Genomic DNA, 14,057 nt, shown 5'->3' with positions numbered 1-14,057 from the left:
GGAATCAATCCTTGAGCAAGCTTCCATATTGGCAGATGAGTATGTCTTAACCCACAAAGTCAGTTTTGGCAGTAAACAGCAATCAGAGTACAGGGGTAAAGGCCTATCCCATCAGGCACAATCTTTAAAACCAGTACCCCCGCCTCACCCTTGGCTAAGAATTTTATATCTGAAAATGCCACAGTGTATTCTATTGCAAGAAGCCTGGTCATCTAATTGCTGAATACTCAATGCTTAATAAGAAGCAGAAATCTGTGAAGCCTGTAGCTTTTGTGAAAACTGTAGCAAATTCTTCTTTTTCTCCAGACAGTGGATGTATCAAGGAAGAAAGCATGTGTTTCTACTCGTGCAATGTCTAAGATCAAAACAAAGGCAAGAGCTCTGACAATCTCCCTGATACTGCCCTCTGTGATATCTTAATGCCCAAAGATGATGAAGTTCTAACAGGGCTTGGCTAAGTGTTTCCCTCTCGTAAACAGCTGGTGCTTGAAGAGAAAAGAGACCCTTCTTTGTCGCCTCTGTTTGAAGAGGTGTTCTCAGCGAAAGCAATTGTAGCAGTCTCTTTCAGCTATTTTATTGGCAATGGAGTGTTCGTGAGAAAGTGGACTCTCAGGATGATCGGAGCAGTGTTTATCAAATTGTTGTTCCCAATGTTTACTGGCCTAACATTGCATTTGACTCATGATCATTGCCTTGCTGGTCGTTTAGGCAATAGCAATAATCTTGACCATGTGCCTAGGCATTTCTCCTGGCCTGTTGTGAGGCCTGATGTAGCACAAGCTGTAGGTCATGCCAGATGTGTCAGGTTGTTGGTAAGCCAAATCAAAAGATGCCTTTTGCTCCTCTACATCCTATCCCTGTCATTGGGGGTAGCTTTAGGTTGCATCAGAGCAACTTTTTTTTTTAAGGGCGGGGGTGTTATGTCTTGTACCTTTCCCGGCCTGAGTTTCCTCTTTAACCTGTTTTTGCAGTTCCCCGGGTCACCTGCCATTAATTACCCTTCCATTGCTGGCACCTGCTGGAATTGATGACCGCAGACAACAAGATGATGGGTGAAGGGGCAGGTAGTTTGAGGAAAGAAGAGGCTACAGAAGGACAGACAGATTAGGTCAGGGGTCCCCAACCTTTTTTGCACCACTGACCGGTTTAATATTTAATATTGATAATATTCTTGTGGACCGGCCAACCCAGGGGGTTGCCAACGGACAAGAATAGCAGTCAAATGCATTGTGTTTACCCAGAGAAAGACTACAATGACCATGAAGCCTTGTGTGGGCATACGTGTACCTGCCGATTTCTTTTTCTGCAAATCGTTTTTGGCGATTCTGTTCGGGTGGGGGGGGTGGTGTTAATCACAACCGGAATATAGGTGATAAGTGGCTAATACATTCAATTTTGTGTCTAAAAGGGTTTATCTAACGAATTTAATATTAAACACAGCGCATATTTTCCTGGCATGAATATAGTAATAAGTCAATTATCAGGGGAGGACAGGGGAGCTTGAAGTAAGTGTTGAACGAACTTCCAATAGAAGTGGTAGAGGCAGGTTCGATATTATCATTTAAAGAAAAATTGGATAGCTATATGGACAGGAAAGGAATGGAGGGTTATGGGCTGAGTGCAGGTCGGTGGGACTAGGTGAGAGTAGAGTTCGGCACGGACTAGAAGGGCCGAGATGGCCTGTTTCCGTGCTGTAATTGTTATAGAAAACGTAGAAAATAGGTGCAGGAGTAGGCCATTCGGCCCTTCGAGCCTGCACCGCCATTCAGTATGATCATGGCTGATCATCCAACTCAGAACCCTGCACAAGCCCTCCCTCCATACCCCCTGATCCCTTTAGCCACAAGGACCATATCTAACTCCCTCTTAAATATAGCTAATGAACTGGCCTCAACTGTTTCCTGTGGCAGAGAATTCCACAGATTCACCACTCTGTGTGAAGAAGTTTTTCCTAATCTAGGTCCTAAAAGGCTTCCCCTTTATCCTCAAACTGTGACCCCTCGTTCTGGACTTCTCCAACATCGGGAACAATCTTCCTGCATCTAGCCTGTCCAATCTCTTTAGGATTTTATACGTTTCAATCAGATCCCCCCTCAATCTTCTGAATTCCAACGAGTATAAGCCTAGTTCACCCAGTCTTTCATCATATGAAAGTCCTGCCATCCCAAGAATCAATCTGGTGAACCTTCTTTGTACTCCCTCTATGGCAAGGATGTTTTTCCTCAGATTAGGGGACCAAAACTGCACACAATACTCCAGGTGTGGTCTCACCAAGGCCTTGTACAACTGCAGTAGTACCTCCCTGCTCCTGTACTCGAATCCTCTTGCTATAAATGCCAGCATACCATTTGCCTTTTTCACCGCCTGCTGTACCTGCATGCCCACTTTCAATGACTGGTGTATAATGACACCCAGGTCTCATTGCACCTCCCCTTTTCCTAATTGGCCACCATTCAGATAATAATCTGTTTTCCTGTTTTTGCCACCAAAGTGGATAACTTCACATTTATCCACATTAAATTGCATCTGCCATGAATTTGCCCGCTCACCTAACCTATCCAAGTCACCCTGCATCCTCTTAGCATCCTCCTCACAGCTAACACTGCCACCCAGCTTCGTGTCATCCGCAAACTTGGAGATGCTGCATTTAATTCCCTCATCCAAGTCATTAATATATATATATATATATATATATATATATATATATATATATAAATTATATGGTTATATAAGTCACTTGTAAGTCAGCAGCATCATAACATTTTAAGTAACGTTTGGATATTAAACACACAGCACATATTTTCCCCGTATGAACATATAAAATCATTGCAACACACCAATATCGCTGAATCAGTGGGAGCCCTGGGCTGAATACTTGTTCCCTGCAAAGAGACGGTCCTATCGAGGGGTGATGGGAGACAGCGATACTTGAAGGGGGTTCCTTATGTCCAGTCTATTCTGCAATTTAGTTTTTGTTGTATTCATTGCAGAAAACTCCACTTCGCAGAGATATGATGTTGGAAATGGAAGCAACGTTTTCAGTGCTTTCGTGGCTATCTCAGGATATTTAGCCTTGACTTTGATCCAGAATGCCGGCAGAGATGTTATGTTAAACATACTTTTCAGCCCGCCGTCATTTGCGAGCTTGAGGAGTTGATCTCCCTCCCGCGCTGATGTGGATGACGCGTGGATAATGACCCTGCATGCGTAATGGCTCAACAGTGGGCGTGACCGGGAATGAAGAAAGGTGCAGCTGACTCATATCGCCAAATCATTGTTTCCTTGCAGCCCGGTAGCAAATGCCTTGCGGCCCGGTGGTTGAGGACTGCTGGATTAGGAGAGTGGGCAAAAAAAAGTGGTAGGTGGAACACAGTGTCAGGAAGTGTATGGTCACGAACTTTGGTAAAAGAAAAGAAAGTTAACTATTTTGTAAGTGGAGAGAAAATACAAAAAGCTGAGGTGCAAATGGACGAAAGGTTAAGTTGCAGGTTGAGGAAGGCAAATGCAATGTTAGCATTCACTTCAAGAGGTCTAGAATGTAATATTGAGCCTTTAAAAAGCACTGGTGAGGCCTCATTTGGAGGACTGTGAGCAGGTTTCTCTTAGAAAGGATGTGCTGAAATTGGAGAGAGTTCAGTGGAGGTTCATGAAAATTATTCCAGGATTGAATGGGTTGTCATATGAAAAGCGTTTAATGGCTGTGGGCCTGTATTCACTAGAATTCAGAAAAATGAGGGGTGACCTCATTGAAACCTATCGAATGGTGAAAGGCCTTGATAAAGTGGATGTGGAGAGTCTAAGACCAGAGAGGACAGCCTCAGAATAGAGAAGAGACCTTTTAGAATGGAGATGAGGAATTTCTTTAGCCAGAGAATGGTCAATCTGTGAAATTCTCTGCCAAGTTTTTATGCATATTTAAGGCATAGCTGATAGATTCTTGATTGGTCAGGGCTTGAAGGGATATGGGGAGAAGGCAGGAGATTGGGGCTGAGAGGAAAACTGGATCAACCATGAAGAAATGGTGGAGCAAACTTGATGGGCCAAAAGGCCTAATTCTGAACCTCTATCATATGGTATTTTCTGTTACCCCAGCACCGCATTTTCTATTCTGTTGCCCAGACTAGAATGAGAAGTCAGATTTAAGGGAAAAAAGTGAAATACTTAAGGGGAAACTGAAGAGAAAAGTGTGGAACGAGCTGCCAGCAGAAGTGGTGGATGTGGATTCGATTTCAACATTTTAAGAGAAGTTTGGATAAGTGCATGGATGGGAAAGGTATGGAGGGTTATAGCCTGCGTGTGGGTCAATACAACAAGGCAGATTAAGTTTGGCACAGAATAGATGGGCTGAAGAGCCAGTTTCTGTGCGGTAGTACTCTATAATTCTGACTCAACATCAATATTGTGTGAATTGAGAAACCAGAGCTTTGTTTTAAATGTCAGAGTTGATGTTCAAATACAAAACTGACAACAGTTTGATCATCAGTAGAATTCAAGTTCTGATTTGAGGGGGTGAATAATGTTTTAGATGAGGGGATGAGATGATGTTCAGTTACACTAATTAACCCAGAATACTTGACCACTTTTGCAGGTGCATATCTTTCTCAAGGACGTAACTTAGTCCCGGTGGGACAGGCATTGGTGGAGAATCCCAACCTAGAACTTCCAATTCCCATGTACAGTAAACGAGCTCTGAACAAAGGTATCCAGAAGCTTCTACGAGACATGTTGGCATATAGCCCCCAGGAGCGGCCCGACGCATTTATCCTGCGAGCTCAAATTCAGCAATTTGTATTCACTGGAACAAGACTGAGAATGTAAAGGTAAATGCCCAGACTGCTCCTGTCTGCAGCTCAAAGTGGATGGAAAGGAAAGTTTAATATCTGGGGAGATGACTGATGGAAAAATGGCCTATTATGGCCTTTGTGTGTAACTGCTTATTATACATGGTGAAAAGTGTTTATTAGCCGTGCCCACTGCAGTTCTATAAATCATTACAAGTTCAGGATTCTTTCAGGATCTTTATTTCCTAGAGAGAAGGAAGGGGTCAAGTGGTCAAACCCTGTGGTCAAAGTTGGATGTCAGTTCTAGACTCTTTCACTGGGTAAAAGCTTATTCTCAAAAGCACTGCTTACTAATAGAGTAGGGTGCGTCTAGTGCTGAATTGCCTCTGTACTCTGTCCATTGCCCAAGCCTTCCCTCTTTTCTCCCCCCCACCCCCCGTTAGAAGAGCAAGTAATTGGCAGCTTTGATCTTTGTGCACCCATTTTTGAGGTGGATTGACATAATTCTGTGCATGCTCTCTGGTGGCACTACCTTATCCCTCATTGTGTGACCCTCAGGAAGAGGGCCAAACTCTTCCTTCTCTCTTTATGCCCTCCATTTTGTCCTTCAATCCAGCACTGCAAAGCAGAGCAGGCCAGGATCATCACAGCCGATATCTACTCTCGTATTTTACAAGTTAGCTTTGAAGAGTTATCTTCCACCAGAAAACCAGAATTATACAAGGGTCTTCATTGGTCTTCATTTGAAGGGGTAAAATTATTAATAAGCTAATGCCACTACCTGATAGGAATCTTACTGATTTGTAAGTTTTAATTTGCTGTGTTGTTCCTAATTATATTATTGGTATTAATAAAGCAGCTTTCTCTTCATCGTTGTGAGGGAAAGCCTAACCCATTTGAGATCTCCATGCATACTTTGTTCAGTTTGTTGCAACAGTGATTGATGCGCAGATGGATTCATTGCTGAGATAATCCAAGTGTTGGAAAGTCAATAAGAGACCATGTTGTTTGCCATCATGCCGATCTCAACATCTGCATCAATGAAAACCCAACATTTGCACATCAGCCATGCACAGCATGTCCCTTCATGGTTTGTGACATTGGGTATGATCGGAGTATCATTTGAAAATGCTTTCCAAAAGACATAAGAGCATACTTGGGCCGTTTGGCTCACCATTCAATCATGATTGATTTACTTTCCATCTCAATCCCATTCTTATGTCTTCTTCCTGTAATGTCTGGCCTTGCTAATCAACTTCTGCTTTAAATATACCCAATGACTCGACCTCCACAGCCATCTATGGCAATGAATTCCACAGATTCACAACCCTCTGGCTAAAAGAAAAATTCCACCTCATTCTGAAGGCATGTTCTTCTATTCTGAGGCTGTGTCCTAGACTCCCATGGTTAGAAACCTCTATCACATCCACTCTATCCAGACCTTTGGATAATTTCAATGAGATCCTCTTCCCCCACCACCCCCCCCACCCCATTCTTCTAAACTCCAGCAAGTACAGGCTCAGAGCCATCAAATGCTGCTCATACGTAACCTTTTCATTCCTGGGGTCATCCTTATGTTCCCCTTCTGGACCCTCTTCAATGCCATCACATCCTTGGATAAGGAACCCAAAACTTCTCAATACTCCAAGTGCGGTTTCATCAAAACCTTAAAGCCTCAACATCATATCCTTCCTTCCGTATTCCAGTCCATTCAATGAATTGTCATGGATGAATGTGTTAAATTTGCAGAACTTCTCTCATACTCAATCTTCTCCCTTAATGGACATTAATTTTGGTCAGTCTATCTCTGTTTATCTTTTCCTCTGTTCCAAGACCAAGTGTTGTCCCCATCACATTCTCATTCTGTCTCCCCTATTCTGGACCATCACTGCTTGGATCCCTCTGCTTCATTCCATGCTTCCACACCTGCACTGGCAATCTTTCCTTCTTCCGTTATTGTTTTCATTCCTTTTTCTTATAAGTATCTTGTATTGGAGTATTGTTGGCTACTGTATCCATTTCTCCTGATTCAGCCTCCCCTCTGTTGGTGAGACCCAATGTAAGTGTAGAGACTGTTTTGTCTAGCACTTTCGCTGCCAAACATAGAATTTCACGTTGGCCAGCAATTTTAATTCCTATCCCCATTCCCATTCTGAAATGTCAATCCACAAGATTAAAGAAAGAGGACATTTGAGATGTCCTGAAACAGAAAGCCTTATCCTGGGAGCAGATGCGGCGGAGACGTTGGAACTGGGAATAGGAAATGGCATTTTTGCATGTGGCGGGGTGGGAAGAGGTATAGTCGAGGTAGTTATGAGAGTCAGTGGGCTTGTAGAAGATGTCAGTGGAGTCAAATGCCATTCCCTATTCCCAGTTCCTCCGTCTCCACCGCATCTGCTCTGAGGATGAGGTTTTCCGTACCAGGACATCTCAAATGTCCTCTTTCTTTAAGGATCGTGGTTTCCTTTCTGCCATCATCAATGATGCCCTCACCCCATCCTCCCGCCACCACAACAGGGACAGAGTTCCCCTTGTCCTCACCTACCACCCCATCAGCCTCCGGATCCAGCACATTATCCTCCGCAACTTCCGCCACCTTCAACAAGACCCCACCACTAAGCACATCTTTCCCTCTCCACCCCTCTCCGCTTTCCACAGGGATCAGTCCCTCCGCGACTCCCTGGTCCACACGTCCCTCCCCATGGCTCTCCCACCTGGCACTTATCCCTGTAAGCATAAGTGCTACACCTGCCCCTACCCTCCTCTCTTGCCATTATTCAGGGTCCCAAACAGTCCTTCCAGGTGAGGCAACACTTCACTTGGAGTCTGTTGGGGTCATCTATTGCATCCGGTGCTCCCAGTGTGGCCTCCTCTACATCGGTGAAACCCGACGCAGATTGGGGGACCGCTTCGTCGAGCACCTCCGCTCCGTCCGCCACAACAGACAGGATCTCCTGGTTGCCACCCACTTCAACTCTGCTTCACATTCCCATTCAGGTATGTCCATACGTGGCCTCCTCTACTGCCATGATGAGGCTAAACTCAGGTTGGAGGAGCAACACCTCATATACTGTCAGGTAGTCTCCAGCCCCTTGGTATGAACATCGAATTCTCCAACTTCCGGTAATTCTCTCCCCTCCCCCTCCCTTCCCCTATCCCTATTTCACTCTGCCCCCTCCCCCAGCTGCCTACTACCTCCCTCATGGTTCCGCCTCCTTCTGCTACCCATTGTTTTTCCCTATTCCTTCTTCACCTTTCCTGCCTACCACCTCCCTGCTTCCCCTCCCCCAACCCTTTTATCTTTCCCCTTACTGGTTTTTCAACTGGAACCTACCAGCCTTCTCCTTCCCACCCTCCACCTTCTTTATAGGGCCTCTGCCCCTTCCCTCATCAGTCCTGATGAAGGGTTCCAGCCCGAAACGTTGACCGATCGTTTCCTTGGATGCAGCCATTCCTCTATACATGCCAGTATCTTTCCTTTAATGCCATAAGATTTTATCTTGTTAAGCAGCCTCATGTGTGGCACTTTATCAAATGCCTTCTGAAAATCCAAGTAAATGACATCCATTGCCGCTCTTTTGTCCACCCTGCTTGTTACTTCCTCAAAGAACTCTAGTGGATTTGTCAGACAAGATTTCCCTTTACAGAACCATGCTGACTTTGACTTATTTTATCATTAAGTCTCCAAGTACCCTGAAACCTCATCCATAATAACAGACTCCCACACTTTCCTAACCACTGAGGTTAGGTTAACTGGCCTATAATTTCCTTTCTTTTGCCTCCCTCCCTTCTTAAAAGTGACATTTGCAGTCTTCCAGTTCTCCACGACCATGTCCAAATCAAGTGATTCTTGAAAGATCAATACATCTGTTATCTCTCCAGCAACCTCTGTCAGGACTCTAGGATGTAGTCCATCTGGTCCAGGTGACTTGTCCACCTTGAGACCTTTGTTTACAATATATATTAATGACTTGGATGAGGGAATTAAATGCAGCATCTCCAAGTTTGCGGATGACACGAAGCTGGGTGGCAGTGTTAGCTGTGAGGAGGATGCTAAGAGGATGCAGGGTGACTTGGATAGGTTAGATGAGTGGGCAAATTCATGGCAAATGCAATTTAATGTGGATAAATGTGAAGTTATCCACTTTGGTGGCAAAAACAGGAAAACAGATTATTATCTGAATGGTGGCCGATTAGGAAAAGGGGAGGTGCAACGAGACCTGGGTGTCATTATACACCAGTCATTGAAAGTGGGCATGCAGGTACAGCAGGCGGTGAAAAAGGCGAATGCTATGCTGGCATTTATAGCGAGAGGATTCGAGTACAGGAGCAGGGAGGTACTCCTGCAGTTGTACAAGGCCTTGGTGAGACCACACCTGGGGTATTGTGTGCAGTTTTGGTCCCCTAATCTGAGGAAAGACATCCTTGCCATAGAGGGAGTACAAAGAAGGTTCACCAGATTGATTCCTGGGATGGCAGGACTTTCATATGATGAAAGACTGGATGAATTAGGCTTATACTCGGAATTTAGAAGATTGAGGGGGGATCTGATTGAAACGTCTAAAATCCTAAAGGGATTGGACAGGCTAGATACAGGAAGATTGTTCCCGATGTTGGAGAAGTCCAGAACGAGGGGTCACAGTTTGAGGATAAAGGGGAAGACTTTTAGGACCTAGATTAGGAAAAACTTCTTCACACAGAGTGGTGAATCTGTGGAATTCTCTGCCACAGGAAACAGTTGAGGCCAGTTCATTGGCTATATTTAAGAGGGAGTTAGATATGGCCCTTGTGGCTAAAGGGATCAGGGGGTTTGGAGGGAAGGCTGGTACAGGGTTCTGAGTTGGTTGATCAGCCATGATCATACTGAATGGTGGTGCAGGCTCGAAGGGCCGAATGGCCTACTCCTGCACTTATTTTCTATGTTTCTATGTTTGCCTAGTACTTTCTCCTTTGTAATAGCAATGACACTCACTCCTGCTCCCTGACGTTCATAGATCTCTAGCAGACTGCTAGTGTCTTCCACAGTGAAAACAGATGCAAAGTACCCATTAAGTTCACCTGCCATTTCTTTGCCCCAATACTACCTCACCAGTACCATTTTCAGTGGTCCAATTCCACTCTTGCCTCCATTTTACCCTTTATATAACTGGAAAAAAACTATCCTGCTTTATATTGTTGGCTTGTTTGCCCTCATATTTCATCTATTCCCTTATAGCTTTTTCAGTTGCCTTTTGTTGTATTTTAAAAGCTTCCCAATCATCCAACTTCCCTCTACTTTTGCTAACTTGTATGCCCTTTCCTTGGCTTTTATACAATCCCTAACTTCCCTTGTCGTTTGAGAAGCAGCACTTTGTATTCTGTCTCAGTAGCCTCCAACCTGATGGCATAAACATCAATTTCTCCTGGTAATTTTTTCCCTCCCTCTTCTGTTTCTCATTCTGCCCTCTTACCTCTTCTCCTCAGTTGCCAATTACCTCCCCTGGTGCCCCTTCCTTCCCTTCCTCCCATGGTTTATTCTCCTCTCCTTCAGCTCGTTGCCTTTACCACCTATCACCTCCCAGCTTCTTGCTTCATTTCCACCTCCTCCCTCCCACTTGGCTTCACCTGTCACCTTCTAGCCTGTCCTGCTCCCCCTCCCCCATCCTTATTCTGGCATCTTCCCACTTTCTTTCCAGTCCTGATGAAGGTTCTTGGCCCAAAACTGTTTATCTATTTCTGTGGATGCTGCCTGACCTGAGTTCCTCTAGAAAGTTGTGTTGCCTGTGTTCAGGTTTGGTCACCTCATTATGGGAAGAATGTGGATTGAGGATTGGAGCATCAGTTGAGTTGAAAGAATCTAATGGTTCTTGCCAAGAGGCTGCCACCAATAAATTGACAGTAAGTGAGGGAATTGTTCAATGGTTCTATGTTGGTTTATTATTATCTGTACATTTATTTTGATATGGAGTACAAGTTTTGGTCTTTGGAGTATCTTGCTGACTGTTCATCAAGAGAACAAGGTTAGGAAATTCACTTTGCAACTCGTAATTCATCGAAGCTCACGGTTTACTGTGTCTGCACAAACAACATAACTATGGTGATCCCAGGTCGACAGCTTAGAACACGAATTCTATTGTTCCCTCTGTACCAATACTCAGACAACTTGTCCAATTTATAACACTGAAATGGGGGATTTCCACTGGCCAGACAATTGATCGATCCTTTCCTCTCCCGGCCTCTGGCATTGGGGGTTCTTCCTCGCAATGGTGATTCTCAGGAGTTATCACTGATTGCGCACTCCAAGTGTCCACTTTTATACTTGTTCCTTACCAATTCAAATATTGCATTTCCGTGTCAATGGCTGTAGGTCATCTGATTGACCTTTAACACCTTTTTATTGGCTCTTCTCCGGAGCAGCATCCATTTATTCCTCTTCCCAGCAAGTGACAGTTGGTAATTTATGGCTCTTTGTTCTCTTCGGTAGCCAGCTCAAATCACTCCAGGCAGGCACCAACTCCAACATTCAGAAACCTGCGTGTTGTGTCCAACACCTCACAAATAACTTCTTATTTGGAAATGATCTCCAGTCTAGCAGATTACCTGAAGCATCATTGTGCCTTTAAAACACTGAAAACGAAGCAACTTCATCTCACAAAATGGAGGATGTAAAATAGTTTCACAAAATGGTAGCCTCCATCTCCAAGCACATGGCAGGAACAAAGACAATGGATGTGTCTAATTCCATTGTCCTTGACCCATTCGAGTTCAATGTTTTCTTCATATTTTAAATCCACTGTGGCCAGCAATCTAATTTGATGATTTAATGACCTGTTTCACGGGTTGCAAGACTAAATTCAGAATCCATTTTAATTCAGATGTTTGGGACAATGGGTTCAATGCCTGGTCCATCTGAATTTAATATAATCTCCTGGACTGGTGATAATTAGATTAACACTGGGACAAATTAGGAGAAATTGGTGGTGGGAGAGGTATGGTGCAGTAAAATCTGAAACCTCTTTCTCTGTGCCTCTTGGACAACTAAAACCAGTCCATGTCTCATTTTCCCCATGTCCACCTTTGAGTATGTGATCCCCTTGAGTTTTATTTTTGTAAATGTTTTGTTTAACAGTAGATTTAACCAAAGAAAACCTGAAAGTTAACTTCATTTTTGTCAAAAATGATCTTAGTTCTACTCCGGCTTCTGACATCCAGTGAAAATAAATTATTTTTGCTTTAAAACATAGAATAGATCAATACAGTGCTGGGTGGGCCATTCAGCCCTCAATATTTTGCCAATTCTGATGTAAATTAAACTAAATGTTCTCCTCCTGTGTTTCATCCACATCCTCCCATTCATTTCATAATCTATCCTAAAAGATTAGGAGAATGAGCAAAGAAGTGGCAGATGGAATGCACTGTATGGTCATGCACTTCGGTAGAAAAAATAAAGGTATAGATTTTTCTAAATGATGGGAAAATTCAGAAATTAGAGGTGTAAAGGGACTTGGGAGTTCTCGTGCAGGAGTCCCTTAAGGTTAACTTGCAGGTTGAGTTGGTGGTGAAGCAGGGTTAGCATTCACTTTGAGAAGACTACAATACAAAAGCAAAGGTACAATGCTAAGGCTTTATAAGGTGTTGGCCAGACAGTGCCGAGAGTATTGTGAGAAGATTTAGGCCCCTTATCTAAGAAAAGTGCTGGCATTGTAGAATCTCCAGAGGATGTTCATGAGAATGATTCCAAGAATGAAAGGATTAATGTATGAATAGTGTTTATTGGTTCTGGGCTGTTCTCACTTCAGTTTAGCAGAATGAGGGGTGATTCTATTGAATATTGAAAGACTTGGATAGAGTGAATGTGGAGAGGGTGTTTCCTATAGTGGGGGAGTCTAGGACCAAAGGGCACAGCCTCAGAATAGAAGAACATCTCTTTAGAACAGAGATGAGGTGGAAGTTATTTAGCCAGAGGGTGGTGAATCTGTGGAATTCATTGCCACAGACAGCTGTGGAGGCCAAGTCCTTGGGTATATTTAAAGTAGGGTTTGAGGGGTTCTTGATTAGTAAGGGTGTCAAAGGTTACTGGGAAGAGGCAGAAGAATGGGTTTAAGAGGAATAATGAACCACCCATGGTGGAATGGCGGAGCAGAATTAGGCCATTCAGCCCAATGTCTTGTGGTGTTATAGAGATTTATCAGGATGCTGCCTGGATTAGAGTGCATGTCTTGTGAGAATAAGTTGAGTTAGAGGTTGTGTTTTTATTTAAACAGTGGTGAGTGTGTAGAATGCCCTGCCAATAGTGGTGGTAGAGCAGAATCATTGGGGATATATAAGAAACTCTTGGATAGGTGTGTGGATGATAGAAAATGGAGAGTTATGTGGCAAGGAAGGGTTAGATTGATCTTGGAGTAAGTTTAAAAACTCAGCACAACATTGTGGACCTGTGCTGTTCTGTTCTGTTTGTTCTGTGAAAGGGACACTCTGATTATTTTACTGATGCTGAAGTGGTTACTAGATTGCAGTCACTAAAATGCCTGCAGAAGCTGTGAACACAACCTCTTCCCACCATAGCCCCCCCCCACCCCCCATGGCGATGCAGCAATTGGCTGCTTTGCTGCTCATGAACATGTGAGCCCCTCTACATTGGGGAACTTAATACGGGGTAACTATGTTACTGCCCAGCTCTATTCAGTCCCCAAACAGCTTCCTGTTTCCTGTTGTTCCAATTCTCCATCCACTCCCACTCTGACCTGCCTTTGGTCTCGATTTCAATGTAAGCTTGGGATAGCATCTCATTTTTCAACTTGATGATGGCTCTTGAGTTTGATTTCAGCAATTTCGGATAACCCACCTTTCCAGTTCATAGCTGTTCTCGCCAGTTCAATTTTAAAACGGAGCCTTCATCAGCTCTTGGCAGCCCAGTTGAATTGGGAGCAAGAGAGGAGACAACTCAAGTCTGTAAGTGAATTTTAAAATGCCACATTCACAGACTTGCTGCATTTTCTAATTGTAATATATTATCAAGGGCAAATTTTTTAAAAAAAGGGCAGAGACTAGCAGAGTGGCCATCGTTGGCATTAACTTGCATGTGAATTTGGTTGTGAGGAAGGCAGATAGAATGTTGGCATTCATTTTGAGGGAACTGGAACTGGCTTGAACAGAGCAGATGGAGGGTAGTGGGTGAAGGGACTTATTTGAGCTGGAGGTCTCTAATCAGTGGACCTCTGCTGTTTGTAATGTATATAAATAACTTGGATGAAAATGTAGTTGGGTAGGTCAGTAAATTTGTGAATGATGCCAAGG

The 14,057-nt window shown here is 43.8% G+C and overlaps 1 protein-coding gene across 1 annotated transcript in view; it reads left to right on the top strand.

The window, feature by feature from the left end:
* Positions 1-4,818, top strand: part of LOC134357292 (serine/threonine-protein kinase PDIK1L-like) — a 37,854-nt gene extending 33,036 nt beyond the window's left edge. The window contains exon 3 of the mRNA XM_063068667.1: positions 4,589-4,818. Coding sequence (XP_062924737.1) covers positions 4,589-4,818 — 230 coding nt within the window. The remainder of the gene's footprint in view (positions 1-4,588) is intronic.
* The last annotated feature ends 9,239 nt before the right edge of the window (positions 4,819-14,057 follow it).

The sequence above is a fragment of the Mobula hypostoma genome, chromosome 2 (assembly GCF_963921235.1).
Source record: "Mobula hypostoma chromosome 2, sMobHyp1.1, whole genome shotgun sequence".
NCBI lineage: Eukaryota > Metazoa > Chordata > Chondrichthyes > Myliobatiformes > Myliobatidae > Mobula > Mobula hypostoma.
Note: the sequence above shows the minus strand (reverse complement) of the source record. Positions and strands in the feature narration are given on the sequence as shown.